Consider the following 21,931-nt stretch of genomic DNA (forward strand, 5'->3'; position numbering starts at 1 on the left):
TGAATAGAACAAACTTGCGATTGGGTGGACCAGTACCTGGATCAGGTTAAAATGATGTGCATCCCTGACTATTGATTTGATCTGCCAGGTGATGCCACCAGCAACGCAGGAGTACTGTGTGGTGTGATCAGGTGTGATCAGGAGGGAGAGAGTGGGGATGTAGCTCTGGGAATGGTGCGGAAGTTTGATTCTGTGTTCCGTGTTGGATAATCACTCTCTCCCTAGCGTGCTGGGACTGGCGGCTCCCGAGAGACGAAAAGAACCAGCTCATAAGAGAGAACTGCATGTGTATGTGTGTATATGAGACAGAGAACCATAAATAGTCTGAAAAGATAATAAGAATAAAGTCGCACACTAACCTGAACCTGAGAGTCTGGTGCTTCATTCACAGGGTAACCCAGGGTGGACGGTAGTTACTGTTACATACTGCCCCTACTCTGGTGTCAGCATCCACCTCCACAACAAATTGCCTAGATGGATCAGGGTGAGTGAGAATGGGTGCAGATGGAAAATATGTTTTTAGCACACCTAAAGCATCCTCAGCTTCGGGTGTCAAGAGAAACGGTGTGTATGAGTCATGTAAGCGGACCTGCCACCCTACAATAATCCCAAATGAATCTCCTTTCAAATTTGCAAAGACCAAAACATATTGCAATTTGAGGTTTGAAGTACCTCTGCAACTACCTGGATCTTTTCCAGATCAGTCTTCACCTGCCCACCTTCCAGACAAAACCCAAGAATTTACATGAAATATATATGCATTTTTCTTCCATGAGGAACAGTTTGTTGTCCAAGAGTCTCTGTAGCATCTGTCTGAACTCTCGTACGTTTTCCTATTTAGACTTGGAGAAATTTAAATGTCAACGAAGTACACAAACACAGAATCATTTAGGAAGTCTCATAGCACGTAATTTAGGAGTGCCTGAAACACCACTAGGGCATTGATATCTGCAAAAGGTATTACTTAGGCCCAATCCCATTTCCCCCCTTGGCCTAACCCCTACCCCTTATTTTCAAGGGTTATCTTGCCCCTTAAAACGGAATCACAAGGGGCAGTGGTTTAAATCTTGCCCTACGAATTGGGAACTTCAAAAAGCCGTTACACCACCAGTAGTCGTCTGGTTTGCATTTTCAAGCGAAAAAGATTGCTAGCATGCTAACGCTAGCGTGATCTTTTTTTTAGGGTTGTTGCTGATGAGGGTGAATGATGATCAGGTGTGTTTGAACAAAGGAATGGAAACAAAACAAAGGACAAAGGACAAAGGACAGACAAACCTAAAAAGTTCTTCAAGGCTCCATTCTCAGCCTCCTAAAAACCTGTCCCTAACCCCCCTCTAATGTGCACAGATGATGGACAACCTGTAAGCATTTCATTTGGTGTGTATTTGACATCATATCCACTAACTATATTGAATATAAATGTTACGATAATTTATTGTTTTACAGAATTGAACATATATTGGAATAAACACAGTTTATAATAAAGTTTGAATTACCGAGTGCTTGGAATTTGCCACCATACAGTGACACTGGATGTAAGAGTGATTGATAACATGCTACATGATGTCTATTTATAAAGAAAGGGTATCTCTTATTGCTCCAACTTCGTATTTAGGATTTATGATATACTAATCTTACCAAAGCTAACAAACACCAATAGTAAGAGTCAGACCTCTGTTTAGGCTGAAATGTCACTCCCCTGGAAATTAAACAAAAAATGTCTGAAGAGCGCATTGCTGGGGGGTGAGGCTAAGACAGGCCTACCTACACCCCCTAAAACGACAACTACAACAATACAAATCACACAATCGGTTTTATCTATAATTACAAACAGATTATTGCGTTGTTCGTGTCAATATTGAGTACGTCAAACATTTACAGTGTGGATTGGACAAAATGTGTTAACCCGAAGACTTCCACAGATTGCTTATATAAAATGCCATGAGGAAGAGACGTTGGTCCAACGAGGAACATGACAGTGTAACACAGTACTAAACGCTAGGTGACATCTGGGGACTTGTTCAACCATAAATGTAGATTTGGTAATATTGTTATAAATGTGATATTAAAACAAGCATTAAAATGTTTCATCAAAGAAAAGACACATCATTTTGTTTATAACTCAAAAACACGTTTAAGTGTGCAGTATCTCTTCAAGCACTTTCTGGGTAGTATATAACAGACATTTGACAAAGAGAACTATTACATCACCATGTTTAACGTTTCAAAAACTATTCTGTACTGAAGTCAGTGCATACAAAATAGTCATAAATAGAACAGCAAATGACAAGAATTCATAATAAATACTCAGACAAACCTCTGCAGCATAAATGTACAGGCAGCATAATGTCATTCCTTAGAGCAGTAATGCCATTGCTAATGCAAAAGGGTGAAGTGGTCTAAGGTGACTGTAACAGAAACAAGTTCGCTAAGTGGTCAGACCTCAAACAAATGATGTGCTAAATTTGCTGAAAACTAGACTGTATGAAAAAATAAGCAATGAATGAAGATGACAACAGCACAGGATAATCAGAACCTCACCTCAGGTTTATTTGTATGGATGTGTCATGCGTGTGTATACTGTTGTAATCAAATCAAGCCATTCATTGGTTTATTCAGCTGTTTCAAGTCCAGTCTGCTGAAGAGCTGAGACAACATAACCAAAAGTGTGTCAGTGCTCTTTAGCTTATAATGATGAGTCTTCTGGGGCAACAGAGTTATGCAGCGGCTCCATTTAGAAGTCTTCAGTTTTGACCCTGAAGCCTCAGTGGGCCTCTTGACCACTATGTGCCAACATTTAGATAAACAATTCTGGCATGAAATTATCTTTGGGCAGTTAAAGAAAACATTTCAATACAGCCACAGTCTGAGGATAACAATAGATACCTGACAATAATCCATCAATTCATTGACCTTCAAGTATGATTACATTACATGTCATTTAGCTGACACTTTTGCCCAAAGCGACTTAATAGCGACATAATTAGTACACATTCATGAGGGGCCATTTAGGGGTTCAGTATCTTGCCAAGGACACTTTGGCACCGCCCCTACAAATACAAAGTGTTTATTCTAATCAATGCTGCAAAAACTCTTTATTTATTCTAATGTTCTCCATTACACGTGGCATCTATTGCACTTCTGCCCGTCCTGGGAGAGGGATCCCTCACATGTGGCTCTCTCTGAGGTTTTTACGTTCTTTTTACCCAGTTAAAAGGTTGTTGTTTTTTAAGTAGTTTTTCCTTACTCTTGTTGAGGGTTAAGGGCAGAGGATGTCCCACCTTGTTCAAGTCCTATGAGACAAAATTGTGATTTGTGAATATTGGCTATACAAATAAAATGTGATTGATTGTTTGACTTTTGCTGTATGTGTACACTTACAAGTGCAATATTTCAACAATGAGGAAGGATCTGTCATGGTCCAAACTTCACCAACCAATTTTATGAGTTGTCAGAAATATTGATATTGCTGCCCAAAGTCTTAACTCTGTATGATATGGTATGACACTGAAGCAATTTATTATTAATGTCCCAGCCAATATTATAATAATATGATAAAACCACTTGCATTTCTTCACAATGTCACCCTAGCTGCTTATCAAGTAATAATATTTCTTTTTCCAACTTCCTCATTTTAAGTGCTCTGTATGCCATCTGTTGGTCACGGTTCTCCATCTCTTTTTTGAGGTAGCTGCAGTAAAGGGCCCTTATGTCTTCTGTCTGCCTCTGCAAAAGAAATTCAACAGTTTACCACAATGTCACATTTCCTTTGCCCCACTACTGAAGCATTTAATTCACCTCTGCATCTCGGCCACCCCTTGTAGCACATGCTGAGTTGGACCTTTCCTGGAAGCTGCTACTGTGCAAGTCCTACCAAGAAATGAAGTCCATACATTAAGCAGTTAAACACAAATGGCCCAAAAATGCATGTTTAGAAGGACTTACCTCTTCAAAATGTGCATCGCTGTTGTCAGTCTCATCACTGCTCAAGCTCTCTGGTTCCGTCTTTGCAACAGGCATTAAGAGCATAGGATGGCCTGACACTGTAGCAGAGGGGGCCACCATTAAATAAGGCTATTCGGAAAGAGTCCAGCTATTTTTTTATAAGAACTACACCTACCGCTTATAAAAGAGCTGTCAGATCCAGTCAGTGGGTCAAGACAGGCAGCCCCAGGGAAGACCTCAACTCTCAGTCTATTGTCTTTGTGCTGCAGCATATCATCCTCAGCAGAGGTCAGTGACAGGGTCGCTGAATCCTCGTGATGATTCCGCATCATCTCGACCCTTCTTCTTTTTGCTGCAGAAAAATTAATCAGAAAGTTAAAACATTCGGCCAGACAAGGGCTAGAAAATGTAAACTTAGTCATAAAACATGGCCATCATGCAACAGTGTGGCACTTGTTATAGTCCATGGGCCAGACTACATATTGTGGGGGCAAAACTTTACCTATACTAAGTTGTTTGTAGGAGTGATATAAGTCTATTAATATATGATAACCCTTGCACAAAAGCAGCTTTTCATATATTAGGGCAATAATACTGTTTTCACTGATCAGTGCTTCAGCGAAATTCGCCAAATCGCTAACGTGCTAATATCATCTTAACAGTAATATAATTTTGGTCATTAACTCAATTATTTGTAAATTATTTGTATAAGTCAAATGTTGCAACTATTGGAAAAAATTTTCATATACATTTTGTTGTTATCACTTGAAAGTCTGATTCTTAGATGGCACCAAGATCAGCCTTGATATACACTTATTCAGCTTTTAACTGAAGAGAAAAGAAAATGTAAGTTTCAGTCCTGAAGGAATGATGGAAGAAACCAGCAGTGTGCCTAAGAAGCAGGCAGGGATGACATGCATCATCCAGTGATGACTCCAACCTAGTGTCACCAAGAATCTAAAATCGTGGGAGACTTTACTGAAGGCAGCACAAATCCGGCAACATGCCCCAATTTTGGACCTTGCCGGAGGCCTGGGTGAGGGAGAGATCCCCCCCGGTTCAATACCATCGGAAATGCCGTAGCATATTCACCATGAAGAAGCTCTTGGACTCAATCACCAAAAAAGCTGCCTCAGTTGAGCCTGCGGAACAAATTGCAAAAAGATCATCTAGAGATGCCCCGAGAACTTTAAGGGTACTTGAACATCATTGAAGATCTCACCTTGAAGTGCAAGAGTTCATGCAAACTGCCAGAATGCACATGTCTAAACAATGGCCTGAAGTGCACAGATATGTGCAAACTGCAAACCTGCTCTAATCAACCCAGTGAGGAAGAACCCAGTCTAAGAGACTATTATTTAGTTAAATTAAACTTAATATTGTATTTGAAAATACTAAATATTATTATTTGAAACTGCAAATTTCGGAAAAATAGACTATGTATCCTTATAAAATTGATAAAGTAAACTGTTCCAGTACATAGGAGGCCATTAAAAGTATTTATTGGTGGGTTTATTTCAATGGAGACAAGATAATAGTATAATGGTACAGTTATACATGATGAGTGAAGAATTCATCTTTCCACGTTAGCCCGATAGGGGTCTCTCTATTCAATAGGTAATAACCACTAAAAAGCTGCCACTCTGAAAGAGTTATCACATCAAAACATAATCTAGGGATGTATAACAATTTAAAAAAAGCAACTAGAATTGTTGATATGTGAAGTTGCAGGTCTGGGCCCATGGACTATTAAAGCTACATTATAATACAGGGTCAATGATGCTGATCATCAATGTGTCAGGAACATTTTAATGGTCCAGTAGGCTAGGTGGAGGAGGGCCTTATTTTAGTAGTTTTTTACACAGTTGGGTAGTTTATAACAGTACATTCTATTCGGAGAAATTATATTTTGCTTATATGAAAAATTACTAGCATTTTTTATAATAATATTTGACTTGAAGAAAAAGAGTTAATTTTTACTTTCCATCACTGGTATACAGTAATAATACCTGATTGTACAATGTTTTTGTGTTTGATCTTGACTTGCTGCCATGTCCTTTTGTAGCCACTGTCCGACACCCTGTGAATCATAAAAAACATATTTATTTTTATTAGAAGGGTTCAATATTTGGGGGGTTGACTACTATAATGAATTGAGTTAAACTGGCTACATTGTTCTTCTTACACATTTATTTTATCAGCAATCCTCTGCCAGGCCTCCTCTCTCAGTTTGGAGGCACTGGTGGTGTTGGATTTAGCTGTCAGTATCGCCCTCTCTTCTTCATACAACTTCAAAATAAGCTCCTGCTCCTTGGAGCTGAAGAAATGTGCCCTCTCGTGTTTTTTCATCATATGGAAATCTGGAACTATAGAAACAGAAACATAAGATGTACATGCAAGTTCACGTGCGTTAAATCAATGTTGTTTTTGTGTAGTTTATAATGTTATTGGATCTGGAATAAGGTCTCCTCACCTCCGATTATGCTCATGTTCATGACCTGCGATCCGGGTTTCGACGTGCGATTGGTATCCCCTGTATAGCGAAGCGGGAGCGCGCAGTTATCCGAGATGTTTCAGTGCTGGATTTAGTGATCAAATCCTGATCCGCGGTGGAGAAATCAAACAAACCCGAGTTGAATCGACGCAGCAGCATGTAACGAGAGGCCCCACAACACAAAGGGCTGTCGACGCGGCGGAGACGGGGTTGGATAGCCGGTGTCAAGAAGCTAGATATCGGTTTAATCGGGGAGCTTTGTTAACCCAGGATTTTCTAATTCGGCTAATGGCGCGTTCACGTCAAGGAGGTGGAGTCTGTGGCTCAGCGCGAGTCACACGTACCAGCTCCGAAGAAGAAAAGCTAAACAGATGAACCACGAGAACTATTACACTGACTCCGTTATACACCTAATGACTCTGTGCGGTAGATTTCACATCCATGACTGCAGACTGGCCAACTATACCCTCAATTCCACTGGATTTATATATCAACAACCATGATAGTAAACTGAATTTATACAGCGCCTTTCAAAACGTAGATACAAGCTGCTTTACGAGTTAAAATAAAACATTGAAGGCAATCAATAGGAGACGGTTAAAAGAAAGCAAAGAGAAAAATAAATTAAGTTGAACATCACACAGCAGTAGAGATGAACATATATGTGTTTTTAAAGTGACAGACTGTATTCAAAATGACCAGGTATCTTGATGGATTTGTTTACACACATAGAACTGCTACCAAGTAGGTCTCCACAGTCTTTCATTAATAAGTGTCATACTGAAGTTTTGAACAAATCCATCAAGTTAGCAGTTTAACACCACTAAAGCTTTGTAGCACAGGCCTCTGAGAAATCTTTTTTGGGGCTAAAATACTGATTTAAATCAAATAGGAACATCAATTCTTTGGTTTCAGGCAAAATTGTGGCTCACATACATCGCTTGCCTCTTCTTCCTTCCTCAAATAAACTATATATGGAAATGTTTCCTATATATCCCTATTGATTTCCATAAAACTCTGATAAGATTGTCTGCATCACAAATTACTCTATACTGTCAAATCCTTTTGACTCACCTTAGAGGTAGAGGTCTCCTCCCCATCACTCTCCTTGTTTTCCTTGGTTTCACTCAGTCTGTGCCTAAAGATGCCAAGAGGGGTGGTAGACTGATTATTATTATTATTGTATTATTCTTTTCCATTGATGATAATGATAACAAGCCACTGACCAAGGCTGAGCTCTCTTTTTTTTTACAGAGCTCACACAAGTGACAGAAATCAACTTCATGCTAACAATTATCTGACTGGGCTAGCCAGGCTTTTATTTGTCGGATGCGCCTCGTTCATTGATTTTACAAGGGACCCTCCGCTGCTAGTTAGCTGGAGTTAACTCATTACTACTACCAGCAGTCGTGATGACTTACTTTCCTCTTGAGAAATCTCTGTATATCCATTTTGTTCACGGTGGCGCTCTCTTGTGGCACTCCTCAGTAGTGTGCAGACTCATGTGAATCCACCTTGTGGCAGATACCTGCATTCTCTTAATGAGCAAGCAGGATGGATTTGATAATGAGCTCTCTGTATCGCCTGGGATTTACACTTTGAAGTGAAATTTGAACTATGATCATTAAGCCAATAAAATTTATTTAAACCAATATTGTTTATATCAAGTGTCTGTCTGCTTTGTTCGTAAAAATGTTTTTATATGGGGGGCTTAAGAACATTTTAGGGTAGCTCCAGCCCCCCTCAAAGAGGCCTAACGACGGCCATGTAACACATCTTTTTTTGTTTTTTACAAAATGTATGTATGTTTTCTGATATTAAAAAGGAAAAAACATGGTCCTCCTATGAAATGTGCTACAAATTAATTTAATTAATTTGGGGGGAAAAACATGTTTAACAGGTACAAACTAAACACTGAATTTAAATGCTGGACTGTACTACGAATCAAATCTGTGGATAGGTCTCTTTCAAACTTGGTAGTCTGAAATGTCACAATACTGAGTGTGTGAATGATGGCTGAATTCCCTTTAGCTGCTTGAATTAAATACTTGTGATGTTGAGGATGCAGTTATTGGAAACTTGAATAGAGCCAAGTCATCACCAATGTTATGAACACCCGTCTTTATATCTTCAACGTCAATGCGGACATCTTCTGTGTGGTGCTTTTCCCTTTAATAATTTTTTTTTTGCATTATGCCCATAAATATCTCAGCGTCAGTTCAATTCAGTAGCATTTGGTTGAATCTCTATGATTAGAATCAGCATGTGAATGTGTGTAATTTGGAGGCGAGGGACAAGATTTGGGTACGAGGAGCCTTCTGGTTTCCGTTTCTCATTTCAACAATCATATTTGAGCAGGCTATGGTTGTCCGCAATTGAACAGTCCAAGTGGAGACCCAGAGAGCCTAATAACATTCACAGAATTGCATCAGGCTATCACTGTTTAGATTTGTCTTCATTCGTATGCAAATAGCTGTTAACAAAGATCGCCAAAATGACTTCTGGACTTAAGACACCTACAAAAAATATCAGTTTGTATTTCGAGTGAGTAGGATTTGACTCGCCAGGCTGTAAACAGTGTGCATGGAGTAAAGTCTTTTCTCAGATATCCACTGTTTGCACCAGAGGCCGCAAAATATTTGTAATTGCCCCCAAAGTCTAATTCATTATCCGATGAGAGCTGATGTTATACTGTAGCCATACCTGTTGAGCCATACACTAGTGCACAGGCTTATTCTCACAGCAGGTATTTGGATTTAGAGCAGAGAAAGCACAAATGTTAACATTTACAGTGACTCAATTATTATAATTCTTCCTGTATGAACCATGAGCCTGCATGGACAATATCACAACGGCAAAAATGAAGCAAATAATTCAATTTTGTAGTTTTATTATTTACATATGTGGATATTCAAGCTAAATCAATTATCTAAGAGCCTTGAATACAAAAAACATCACATAGACAAAAAGACAAACCATGAAAATGAGGTAATAGTTTCTTTATTTATTTAAGTTTAAGTGGACATTTGGTTTAATGGTCCAGAGAAAACCAAATTGTTGGATTGGTTGCCCAATGTTTAGAGCGAAGAGGTAAAGCAGAAAAAGAAAAACATAAAAGTAAACTGAATGCGAGTGTGGTCCAGTAACAATCGCTGAGGGATTGGTCCCCATTGTGACCTGAAGGGAAGCTTCACTCATGATCTTCGTCATAGCCATCAGGAAGGGCATTCACATGGGGGTTGTGGAAAAGGCTTTTCTTGCCATCTCCCCAAGGAAAAGCCTAAGGGGATCAAAACAATAAGACAACACATAAGTTAATCAAAATAGTGAAGTGGCACATGAGACAGAGTTTGAAATGTGAATTATTTGATGAACAAAGTCAGACCTTGGTGCGAATGCGAAGGTGGGAGTAAGGGACGAACTCCGGCCGTTCCTCGCTATGGTGAGTCTGCTTCAGGTACATGTTCAACATGCACACCGCAACACCAGGAACGGCAATCAAGAAACTGAGCATCCTCCATTTCTCAGCTAGAAGAGAAAGACATAGATAAGTTTAACAAACAAAGAAATCAAAAGCATCAGATGAGCAATAATGTGAAAATGTGGAATAATACCAATTTTATGCTAACAGAAAATCTTTATACATAATAATAAAAAGTTATAGTAATAACTTGAATTCCATCTGGCTGACCACAAACACCGCTTCCTTTGTGGGCAATCTGTCTTAAGGTCCAGCCTGTGAACGATGCAGCCCTTGAATTGAGACACAGTCAGGGTGCCCTTTGCAGCAAATGCTAAAATCACCTATTGCATGCAGCTAGTTGCCCTCTGGCCAAGACTTTACCCAGTTTCCCCAAAACCTTAAGACACACATATAAGACACCTTTATTTTAGGCCACAGCATGGCACCTCAGCGTGCTGTTAACCGAGGAGCTGTTCAACTAACATGGATGTTATTAGTTTAAGCCTGTAACATAGTATACAAATGTCACGTTCAGATTTAAAAGTAATCAAACAAACACACTTTTTCAGTTGACTTCTAATTTCTGTCTCAATTAAAAATTAAATGAAGTGAAAAAAGTTAAACATTACGATGTGACGGTTCATTTGTTTTAAAGACAGTGACTTCTGACGACCCCGACATGTTTTTGATTGTGTTCCTTTAACGTGCCTCTCCTCTCCACAGTATTACCACATCTTTACTCCTATGTTGAGCAGGATTCTTAGCTCTTACTCTTGCAGTAGTTGTGTGAACTACTTGTTATTTGAAACTCCAACATCCAACAGTGACATCGGACCCGTAGCGACGCTGCAGTTGCTCTTGAACTAACCGGACATGCTGTTCGCGACACTGTGGCGTTTCAAAGCCAAGTTAATCAATTAATAATTGTTAACTGTCACGTTAAACGTGGATGCTGTTATTAGAACGCCAAGTTAGACAGGGGGTGGTTTTAGCCGATACCCGCTCAAGGATGTTTAGCTAATGCTTACACTGCTAACGTTAGCCGAGCAAGGTCACCGTCACAACACGAGATCAAAGCCGCGAGAGACAACCGGTGACTTCTAACAGGTTGCTATAGTTACCTAAAGCACCGTGTCCGTCGCCGGCAGTCGCAGAAAGCTGGCGCCGGGTCTGGGTCGAAGAAGACCTCAGCACCGCTTTGAAGACGCTTCGCAGGGCCGCCATTTTCCTTTCTGAGAGCCGGTAGGACCGGAAGAGATTTGTATCTGGGTGTGTCGTTTAGGGTCAGGCTCGACACCTCTGCTACCCCCAGCGGCGAGGCAGAGAACTACAGACATTTAATTTAGATACTTCAGAATTATTCATTCATATTAGTCCTCTTCAAACAGTTCTACAATATACTGTCACTTTCTGTTATTTGTGTTTTGTGGACGTTGTGTGCAGAATTTTCTAAAAAGATATTGCAGAAAGAACAAAATAAACTTTGTGTTCATCATACCTGCTTTATCACCTGCTGGTTCTGAACACTGTAGAGGAGCTGGTGAGGTTTAGGTGTTCAACCTATTTTGCCTCCATTTAACTATATTAATAACTGTAGGAAGAAATCTGAAAATAAACCCCACAAAAAAATGTGACATAAATTCAAGTTAAAGCTAGGGTTTGTAATCCTGGAAAAGCTAACAAGAGCAGTCTACATTTGCGCTGCTTTGAGACGTGCACTGAATTCCGCAGTTCCTCTGTATTTCTTCCAGAGGAGATGCATGTGCACGCAAATGTCAGAGTGAGACGCTCAGCAGTCTTTGCGGACTTTTCCACTTGGTCCTCCAGAATAATGTCTGTAGATATCCAGGAGAATTCAATGTTGATTTGTTTTCAAGCCTGTTAATGTAAAACTATTATAAAGATCACTCAGTAGAGTCTATACCTCTGCCAAGGCCCTACAGTACCTGATGTAAACCATTTTTAAATTCACTAGATCTGGATTTTTATTCAAATCCAAAGTTTCACACACACAGATATCTTTCCCTCAAACTTGATACTGTGGGCAAGGAAGCTCTGCCAAAGAAGTTTGACCGTTAAGAACTTGGGCACAGAAACACTCAACAAACCAATTTTTGTGGTAATGTCATGTAGTCTTTACTTAATCCACTAAGGCCTCCTTTTGAAATTAAATTAATTATTTCTTAAGTCAAGGCTCACATCTTCACAAAATTTCATGGATATAGCTCGAGTAGAGTATTTACACAATCCTGAGTGCTGGGGGTGAGCTTCTCCTAACTGTGCATCACTTAGCCGACTTGCAGCGGCCACTTAGAAGGTGAGAGTGTCCTTCATTATAATCTGTGTTGGCAAAGAACATGGCTGCTTTCCTCTTACACTCACAGAGGAACTTCTTACAGGGACTGTTGTCGTCTTTCATCAGCTGATAGGCCGACAGAGATATAAGAATTTGCTACATACATTACATTACATTACATTACATTTCATTTAGCTGACGCTTTTATCCAAAGCGACTTACCTAAGTGCATTACTAATAAGTGCATTCAAACCCGAGGGTACATACCAAGGATGACAAGAATCAAGAAAATACAATTTCTTCAAATAAAGCAAAACTACAAAGTGCTATAAGTAAGTGCCATTTAAGTGCTACTAAAGTGTTAGTTTCAAAAAGTTGTTAGTGTTTTTTTTTATTTATTTATTTTTTTATTTATTCAAGGTAAAGTCGGAAGAGGTATGTTTTTAGTTTTCGGCGGAAGATGTGTAGACTTTCTGATGTCCGGATGTCAATGGGGAGCTCATTCCACCATTTAGGAGCCAGGACGGAAAACAGTCGTGTTTTTGATGAGTGTTTAGCTCGCAGTGAGGGAGCAACAAGCTGATTGGCCGAAGCAGAGTGGAGTGAACGGGGTGGGGTGTAACGTTTGACCATGTCCTTGATGTAGACTGGACCGGATCCGTTCACTGCATGGTACGCAAGTACTAGTGTTTTGAACCGGATGCGAGCAGCCACTGGTAACCAGTGAAGGGAGCGGAGGAGAGGAGTAGTGTGAGTGAATTTAGGTTGGTTAAAAACCAGTCGAGCTGCTGCATTCTGGATGAGCTGCAAAGGTCGGATGGCAGTAGCACTATAACAACGGACAATTCGTTCCTTGTCTTCCAAAGGCCCAGTTAGAAAATAATAAAAGGAACCTCATTAGATAGTAGATAAAAGTTGCCATGTTTAAGACAAAACTGTTGTTGAAGACTCCCACCGGACAGGTGACAGTCTTGCAGGCCCTGTCACAGATGTAGCTGTATGTTTCAGTGTAAGGGTTGTCCATGATATGCTGGCAAGCTCCGTGTTGCATGGCATCAGTGTAGCACTTTGTGAACCCACAGTGCAGATTGGCACTCAGAAGAGCGCATACCTCCACCAAAACCCGACAGTACCCTTATATTCAATCAAGCTGCTCCTAATTTATAACTATGAATTCTAACTGCTGCCAAGGGGGTTGTGTATTGACCCCTTTCCATTTGTTTGTTTGTTGGTTTGTTAGTTAGCAGGAATACTGAAAAACTACTGGACAGATGGAACATGAAACGTGGCAGGATGTGGTATGGGTCAGAGAAGAAGACATTTAATTTTGGTGCTGATTTTTCTAAACCCTTTCTTTTATATTGCAGGATAAGGCATTTATTTTTTTGACATTTTGAACAACTCATGTTTGAGTTTTTCTGCACCCAAGTTCTCATGTCAGGCTCATCCACAGCTGTGCCGGAGCCTCCTTGCCCACAGTCACAGCCATATTCAGTGTAGTCCAGCACCGGTTGGCTTCCAGGAGCAGAGCAGAGGATCATCGCCCTGAACTGCAACAGAGCTCGGACACTCGGTAGATGCAACATCAGCATCACATGAAACCAAAATGCACCTGGGACGCTGATCAGTCAGACTTGCACACAAAAATCCGAAGAAATAAGACTGGAGAATACAAAGGCTTCTGAGTACTCACAGCCAGGAGGCTGAGGAACTGGACGAGCAGGGAGCCAGTCAGGGACATCTTACAGGAGATGATTTGGGCTCTGAAGCTTAAAGCTAAATACTGACTGTTGACATCAAGAGGGGACTCAAGGAGTCTTCCATCCTTTTCCATTATGTCACATGTACACATGTTTAGTAAGTACTTACACATATTCACATACAGTATGAACTTTTTTTTTGCATAAAAACACATATACATATCTGACTTTGTCATGTTGTACTATGCACAGTTTCCTTTTGTGTTGACGTGAGCATCCAGCTTGAGCAGGAGAGGTCATGGGAACTTGAACAAGTGCTTTCTATTTGCACAGCTGTGTGTTGGACTGTTTCTTTTTTTAAATTAACTTCTGTCTAAAGGGAAAATGCAAAATCAAGTGAGTCCAGAGTGAGCAGGAATACACGTAGAGGTGTATATTTGATTTGAAAATATTGCATTATCTTTTTTCTGACAAACCAATGAGGAGAATAAATGAAGGTTTGAGGGAGGAACCTAAAGTGAATGAGACCAGCTGTGCCATGTTTCCTGTGGATGAACTCAAAATCTCAGTCTTATTCTACACTGTGGTAACAGACTGAATTTGACCGGGATGAAGAGTAGAGCAATCTAAGAATGGTGCATCATATTTTCAAGGCATATGTTTTGTATGTAAAATCCTTATCTGTACAGTAAATAGTAACTTAATCTATTGGAGAAATGCTGCTAAATGAAAGGTTAAATATTTGCTTTTTAATTCAAGTGACATGAAAAACAACTCCCTGAATTTCTGCTGAAGTAATAACAGTAATTGAGTGAATATGATTCGATTCCACCACTGATACTAGCTGAACTAAATGCACAGGTCTCCCAGGCTGATTACACGTTCCAGCTGACAGCCGCCACATGCTTGTTTCCCTCTTATCTCTGGTTTTCTCACACCTCCGGTCCTATAAGGACTGGCTGCAGCACAGTGTGAGGTTGTTTTTTCCTGCAGCCATGAATCTGACGGCTCCTCTGCTGCTGCTACTTCTCACTGGTAAGACTGAAAATGAACTATATCTGCCCTTTACAGATACGGCTGATTCTGTGTGAATAACTTTTCTCATAGCTCTGTCTATCATATATGTATCTTGTACTTATTTTCTCCTGATCTATTGTGTCTCCACCAGCTTGTATAGCCAGCAGTGCTGTACTGCCCAAGGCCTTATGGCAGTTTGCGAACATGATCCAGTGCGCCCAGCCCGGTGTTAACCCCCTGGCCTACAACGATTACGGCTGCTGGTGCGGCTTCAGCGGCAAAGGCACACCTCGGGATGAAGTAGACATGTAGGGAACAGACATTCGTCAATATTTATCTCCTCAGTCTTCATCTTTAAAACAAAAAGACACTTTTCAAATACTCGCCCCTTTCCCTCCTGTATCCATAGGTGCTGTAAGGTTCATGATAATTGCTACGCAACGAGCAGAAGGGTGCCCGGGTGCACGGCCATCGCAGACCTGCCCTACGTTCTGGTTTATGATTTCACCTGCTCAAACCAACAAGTGACCTGCTCAGGTACCGTCATTTACAATTCACATTCATACTGTAATACTAATAGATCTTCCTTAATGAAATGCTGAAATTAAATGACATTTGAAAAGTTCTTGGATGGCGATGGTCAAAATTATACAAAGAATAGGTACAACATTTACATTTAAAACAGATATACCCATATGACATGACACAACCAGTAAACAGATGAGGTGCAATAATATTGATGGTTTTGTTATAAACTTTTCTCCGCAGCGACCAACAATAAGTGCCAGGCTGCTGTGTGCGAGTGTGATCGGGTGGCAGCTCACTGCTTCGCTCAGACCACGTACAACCCTGAAAACAAGAACCTGGATTCCAAAGTCCACTGTGCCAACTGAGTTATGCAACTTTCTACACAACCACCCCGCCCCCCAAAAAATTTGTTCAAGAGAACGTTTGAATTTGTAAAATCTTTTTATCAAATTCTTTATTTCTCACTCATTTAAAAATAAAACCCTGATATAAAACATGTCTGATTTTTTGCAAAGGAGTAAGTTTAAAATAAAAATAATAAAGACTTGCCGGATTTCATCCTCTGTGTCTTCTCACATCTGTTTGCTCACATATGAAGATGTTATGAAGCAGAGGTCACAGTGTCTATTGTGTCTAATCTATTGACATATCTGGATTAACTGAGGTTACAATGAAAACTTCATTTGATTCTTCTTCTGTTTGACACAAAATCTTCTTAAAGATAGAAGCATTTGGCTGCAGTTTCTACAATATGCACCACATTTTCAAAATATTAAGGGGTGTTTAAAATGAAATCAGGAAGACATTTAGGTTCACTATGAAGAAAACAGTCACAGTAGCAGCTGTGTAAAAAAGCACACAAATGATTGGTCCAACACACAAGGCTGGATCATGGCTCTGTGGGTTATATTGGCTTGTACAGAAGAGTTGTCACGTACTTCTTTTGGTATCTGTGTGTTGCACTGAGAACCATCACCCCGTCCTGAAACACAAGGACAAGAGTGTTTAGATCAGAATAAAGCTTGAAGCTGAATGTTTACACTGTTAAAGGAAAATTTGTTTAGACTTTTCTGAGGCTACATAAGAGAAGTGATAAAGGAGAGTCATTCAGAGTTTCAGAGGTTTTCAGATTATCCCTTTCCTCTAGTGTGTTATAAAGATTTATTTAAAAGTTAAAAAGTCCAAAAGGAGCTCCTCTACTCCTCAAAAAAACCTGCTCCTGGAATACGCCTCAGCAGTACCTTGGCTTATACCTCTGCCTCATTGTGATGTCATGTGAAAAGAAGAATGTCATGTGACACAATTGTGATCACAATAGTCCATGTGCGCATAATGCACGCCTAGCGTCTAGTCTGGAATGCCCCCGAACAAAGCTAGGACCACGTTCAATATCAAAACGTTTGGCACCGCTTTGCCACGGTTTCCAGGTTGGATGACTTGATGTTTTCTCAAAATAGTGGGTGTGTGAGAGGTGTTGTCCAATCAGCATCAATGTGTACATAAACCTCACAGAATTAAAAGTCAGCGCATACAATGGATTCCAAATTCTCTATAAACACTGTAGCTGCTGCCTACATCTGTCCGTCTGAGTAGAGGCCGAAATATCCTGCATACACAGGAAGTGGTTGAACGATCACAAAAGAGTGGGAGAGCTGGCCAATCAGAGCACACCAGGTTTTATCCAGAGCCTGGATAAGCGTTTCCGACAGAGGCTGAAAAGAGGAGCTGCAGCAATGTACAGTTCCCAAGTGATGTGTTTTCTGAACATTACAGGGAAAAACCCATTTCAAGCAATAACACAAATTAAAACTATGAACCTAAGCATGAGCATATGTCTCCTTTAAAAGCATTGTGAAAAAAATTTAAACCAAAGCTAGGCCAATGTGTGCATTCTCTCTGAGAGACAGAGGGGTTGATCCATCATTTTCACCAGGCTTTTATTATGAGGAACAACATTAAAAAAGCAGATATGTTCGATAATGACTTGTTACCTTGATGGAGAGGGCGTACAGGTGATTGAGCATCACATGGTTGGGCTCTGGAAGTAGCGTTGGGTCACACTGATAGGAGTAGATAAGAGTAGAGGGTGAATTTCAAATGGGGAAAAAAAGGTTTCTGGACTGGTGGGAGTCAAAAAACCTGTACTTACAGAGATCACTGTGTCCTTGTTGAGCAGCACTTGCAACAGGTGTGGAGGTAAGATAGGAGGGTGTTTGATCTTGTCCTCTGACTTGATCACATATGCGTCCTGTTGGTAGGGACCGGGCGGGGAACTGGACAAGTCTGGGAAAGAACGATCACATAACACTCTTTAAAAACAGCCCCACATTCAAGAATGAGGAAGACAGGATCCTTCCAAGGGTCCACACATGCACAAGCAAATGTCACCAGCATTAGCGAATGTCACTGAGGATTACAAGCAATGTAAGAAGTAATCAGACATTGCTCAGGAAAAACTGGTGCTACTGTACAAGCTGAAAAATCTAGGAAGGAGCGACGGAAACTGAGCAGAGATCAGGGAGAGAGCAGCGGGAGAAACAGGGACAGACTCTAATAGTTAGAATTTCCAACAACTTCCCAATAAATGAACCCCACACCATGAAACACACTGCGTTTGATTTTTCTCAGTTTGACCTTTCATGTGTTCAATTGGCATTACTTGGGAACTCTTCTCACTCTGTGATGCAAAAATTGTGACATACCTATTTGTCTAACTAAGTACATAAACTGTTTTACAGAGTTTTATAGCTAAGAAAAGAAAGTCTCTGCACACCTACTATTTATTTCAAAAAGGTGCCTATTACTTGATATTATATCACTTTTACAATTACATCTTCACATTTACTACTAAATTTTAACTTTGAAAATGTTTCATCGAGCATGTCTGTGTTTTTTATATTTAAAAATGATAATTCTCCATTTAAAGACTTGATGTTTTTTGTTTATTTTTAAGTCCAATATTGATATACTCTGTCAAGATAAGAAAGTATAGGTTGGAAATTCAGGCAATGTTATGCTGAAAAAATTTACCCAACGATGGCATGGGAAACATTTTTTTATGTGGCATATAGAGGCCAATTCAGAGGCATTCAAACACAGTTAAAATAGCCTGTGACTCCTGAGGGTTAATGAGTGAATACAGGTACCAGTACCTGAAATGTCAACAGAGTCCTCTGAGTCAATCCTGAGGGCGTCAAAAACTTCAAAGTCAGTTCTCTTCACCTGGATAACGTTATTGACTGTTCCAGTTTTAGCCGTCATCACAGCCTGCGAGTGTAAACAGGAATATGATATCAAAACTTGTAGGTGTACAAAAGGCTTAACTGTAACAAATAATTGAAATGTTGTTTTCTAACTCACCCCTGTCGGATCCAGAGTCCACTGACCGTCCACACAGAACTTGTACTGGTGCTCTCCCTCCGGCAGGTCCACGATCGCCACAAAGTTCTTCTGGCTGGGTTTGAGAGAGAGAGAGAGAGAGAGAGAGCCATGAGTCACAAATTCATGATTCAGTTCAAGCATGCAAGATGTTGCTTTGCGTGAGTCAAACTACCTTCTGTTGAGTGGGATCTTGGTGGCCCAGTTGTTAAACGAGCCGGACACAAAGACTTCCTTGGCGACCCCCGACCACCTGAACACAGTGGGCCTGTCCTGCGTTGGACTTTTGCTGTCGCTCTCCAGGTCCTGCTGCCAGGCCAGAAACTCTTGTATTTCCTGCGGAGCCTAGAAAGCATGGATCCATGTATGGTTGCCATGTTTATGAGAGCAACTTTAGCATTTGCACCGCATCACATACACACCTCCTGACCAGGGAGGGAGCTGAAGATTGAGTCGACATGTGTTAGTGTGTTTTATAGTGTGTTTTCTGATAAGTGTGTTTTTAACTTGTGCTAATAAGAACAGACGTAATGCACGTTCTTCATGGACATTTCAATTATTGGAGGTTCTTGGTAAGTCGGATTAATACAAATATGTTTGCTAAATATGTTAGCCACATCTGCCATTATACTTTATCTTACAAAAGTTACTGCACAAAGGTGGTGCTGTTCTGTAAAGACTTCATTGTAATACTAATGGTAAACTGCGAAACCTGAGACTTTACAGTCGTTTTTATTAGAACGAATTACAAAGAATGACATTCCCATTTTTGTTAAGACCCATGTTTCCTCTCTGTTGTCTTACAGGATACCAACACAAAACCCTTAGGCAGCTGGGCTCTCACATTTCAGATGGCAGATATTCTTACCGGCACCTGAGTTTACCAACCTATTGCATTAAATATACCTTTTGGATGGAACTTGTTCAAGACCAAACATTCTAAATGTTTCTAGAAAACAAAGACACAGATGGGTCTTGGGAACCTTTTATAGATACGGACACTTCAGATTCTGAAGCCATGTGATACAGTCACAAGACCAAAACACAAGAGTGGGGCATCAGTCACTGTTTGAGCTGCCTCTTACATAAAAAAAGGTAATTTTTACCAACAATACAAATTTGGTTTAAATGGCAACATACAAATAAAATAAAACTTTTACTAAAAAAAATTATTTACTACTAAAATATCGATTGTGTTAATATAACTTATTGATAAAAAGATGACCAAACTTTATTCATATGTTTGTTGCCAACTGAAGTTATTTTAATATTTAAAAAACTTCAATGTACAAAAACATTATTTTGAAAAATGTCTTGGTTGAGGTTTATGGGGCAAATGAAAAGCTATTAAACATTTAACATCTATCAGATGCAAATCAACAAACAAACAAACTCAAAATTGTAGTGGTTCATAATCATATGCAATTCATAATAAATCTGCAAATGCTCTCCATTGTAATGGATTACTCCATAAATATGACATATAGGTTATTAAAGGGCTTTTTCACGGCATCACATAGAATGGATGGTACGTGTGTATGATTAACACCTGGTTTTACCTTTGAGTCTTCCCTCTGGAACAGATCTGAGTCCTCTATGCTGTCCATCAGGATGTTAGGACGTGCCTCCTTTCCTCCCTGCGCTCCATCTCTGTCTGACCTTTCACCCTGACCCCCGCTGGACCTGTCACTGCTGCTGTTCCCCATCCTGGTTACGCCAACCACTGCAAAGACACACATCAAGATCAAGTCAGTGTCCTGAGACGTGCAGAGCAGAGACCACAGTTAGTGGGCCCTGGACTGATGCCCCCCCAAAAAATCATTTTTTATTTGGTGGAGCCTTGTACATTTAGACTAAAGTATGAGTGATGACTAAAGTATGAGTGATGACTCTAGTAGCAGCACTCACACTTTTGCGACACAAATGTGGCATAAAATCCGGTGTTTACTGTTGGCCGAAACCCTAACTCTTACCCTAACCCTGAATGGTAAATGTTTAGGGGTCAAGCGGTCGCTGTTGGCAGGGGTGGGGGGGCTGACCACCTAGGACTAGCCAGTGTTAATAGGTAAGCACTGGCCCTGCAAAGTCCAGGAAGGTTTGAAACACTAGGTGGCGTTATGAGCTGTGTTCAACCTTATATACAGTCTATTTGTTCAACCAATAAACGTAGATTCCTTTTATAATTTTTGATATAAATGTGATATTAAGTCCATCATTCATGTGTTTGATCAAAGAACAGTTTAGTTTGTATCTCAGAAACACACAGCGTATGCAGAGTGTCTAATGAGTGTGATCTGCAGCAACATGACCGTCAGTGTTGTTAGTGAGTCAGTGACTCGGTGTTCCGCTCACCTGGATCTTCTCAGCTGAGGTGTAGGTGGCTGCAGTCTCTGCTCCGATGTGCATCTGTTTCCGGGTGGAAACTCGTCGGTTGTATCGCTGCAGTTTCCGAGGCGTTTTCCTCGTGGACTGGGGAGAAAGCGGAAGAGGGGTCACATCCCACAGGTTCTGAACAATATGAAGAACCTGAATCTTGTTTTTTCCTGCCTCCTTTTTCTTTAGTCTCCTGTTCTCCACCGAAGTCTGCGCGTTGTCGCCATTTGAACGAAAGTCAACTGTGTGTGTCTGGATGTGTATGCGTGTGTGTGTGTGTATGGTAAGGAAAGCACACCTCTTCCGCCTCCTCCTCCTCGAGCTCAGGAGTTGAAGTTTAACCCGATACTCACCAGACTGTACATACAACACTGTCCCAGCTTTATTGTAATGCACAAAGGGTGTGTTTGTGTGTGTGCGTGTTCAGAGATACTCGTGAAAACATTGGTGAAAGTTGAAGTCTGATCGGTGGTTTTCAACCTCAGGTCCGCGATACCGCAAGCGGTCCCACAGTAGCTGCTTTCAGACAAGCGCTGGACTCCACGGTTCCTCCTTGTTTTCTCAGAAGGAGGTGCCTCTGTGAGCGCAAATGTCCAAGGGAGAGGCATTGCAGTTTCTACAGATTTGATCTGCCTGACCTCTTGAGTATGAAATCTGTATAAATCCAAGAGAAGTGGATGCGTGAACACCTGGATTCACCGCAATGATGCTTCTAAAACGTGACAGACGCAAAAATG

General features: G+C 40.6%; 4 protein-coding genes across 6 annotated transcripts; 1 reads left to right on the forward strand and 3 right to left on the reverse strand.

Moving 5' to 3' along the window:
- Window positions 1–2,526: 2,526 nt before the first annotated feature.
- si:ch211-107p11.3 (GT1 domain-containing protein) lies at window positions 2,527–6,717 on the reverse strand. Of its 2 annotated transcripts, XR_009912015.1 has the most exons (8): window positions 6,419–6,717; window positions 6,131–6,311; window positions 5,955–6,025; window positions 4,121–4,297; window positions 3,946–4,043; window positions 3,799–3,870; window positions 3,382–3,726; window positions 2,527–3,293 (listed from the first exon to the last, which is right to left on the reverse strand). XR_009912015.1 is itself a non-coding variant. In XM_062379961.1 (7 exons), exons 1-7 carry the CDS (start codon window positions 6,438–6,440, stop codon window positions 3,583–3,585), a joined length of 765 nt encoding a protein of 254 aa, XP_062235945.1. In that variant the 5' UTR covers window positions 6,441–6,717; the 3' UTR covers window positions 2,527–3,582. The 2 variants fall into 2 exon arrangements, 1 of the variants encoding a protein (XP_062235945.1); XM_062379961.1 differs by having other exon boundaries at window positions 2,527–3,726.
- A 2,706-nt stretch (window positions 6,718–9,423) lies between these two features.
- LOC133950778 (cytochrome c oxidase subunit 6A, mitochondrial) lies at window positions 9,424–11,183 on the reverse strand. The gene is made up of 3 exons (XM_062384900.1): window positions 11,024–11,183; window positions 9,825–9,967; window positions 9,424–9,719 (listed from the first exon to the last, which is right to left on the reverse strand). The coding sequence occupies exons 1-3, from the start codon at window positions 11,124–11,126 to the stop codon at window positions 9,630–9,632; spliced, it is 336 nt and encodes a 111-aa protein (XP_062240884.1). The 5' UTR covers window positions 11,127–11,183; the 3' UTR covers window positions 9,424–9,629.
- A 3,643-nt stretch (window positions 11,184–14,826) lies between these two features.
- pla2g1b (phospholipase A2, group IB (pancreas)) lies at window positions 14,827–16,001 on the forward strand. The gene is made up of 4 exons (XM_062384237.1): window positions 14,827–14,933; window positions 15,067–15,223; window positions 15,325–15,452; window positions 15,684–16,001. Exons 1-4 carry the CDS (start codon window positions 14,894–14,896, stop codon window positions 15,806–15,808), a joined length of 450 nt encoding a protein of 149 aa, XP_062240221.1. The 5' UTR covers window positions 14,827–14,893; the 3' UTR covers window positions 15,809–16,001.
- Window positions 16,002–16,125: 124 nt separating this feature from the next.
- On the reverse strand, window positions 16,126–21,483 carry prkab1b (protein kinase, AMP-activated, beta 1 non-catalytic subunit, b). Of its 2 annotated transcripts, XM_062384223.1 has the most exons (9): window positions 21,369–21,482; window positions 21,174–21,290; window positions 20,381–20,544; window positions 18,997–19,166; window positions 18,804–18,897; window positions 18,596–18,710; window positions 17,593–17,726; window positions 17,435–17,503; window positions 16,126–16,425 (listed from the first exon to the last, which is right to left on the reverse strand). In XM_062384223.1, the coding sequence occupies exons 3-9, from the start codon at window positions 20,525–20,527 to the stop codon at window positions 16,348–16,350; spliced, it is 807 nt and encodes a 268-aa protein (XP_062240207.1). In that variant the 5' UTR covers window positions 20,528–20,544; window positions 21,174–21,290; window positions 21,369–21,482; the 3' UTR covers window positions 16,126–16,347. The 2 variants fall into 2 exon arrangements, with proteins under 2 accessions (XP_062240207.1, XP_062240201.1); XM_062384217.1 differs by having other exon boundaries at window positions 21,174–21,483.
- Between the last annotated feature and the right edge of the window lie 448 nt (window positions 21,484–21,931).

The sequence above is a fragment of the Platichthys flesus genome, chromosome 3 (genome assembly GCF_949316205.1).
Source record: "Platichthys flesus chromosome 3, fPlaFle2.1, whole genome shotgun sequence".
NCBI classification, from domain to species: Eukaryota; Metazoa; Chordata; class Actinopteri; order Pleuronectiformes; family Pleuronectidae; genus Platichthys; species Platichthys flesus.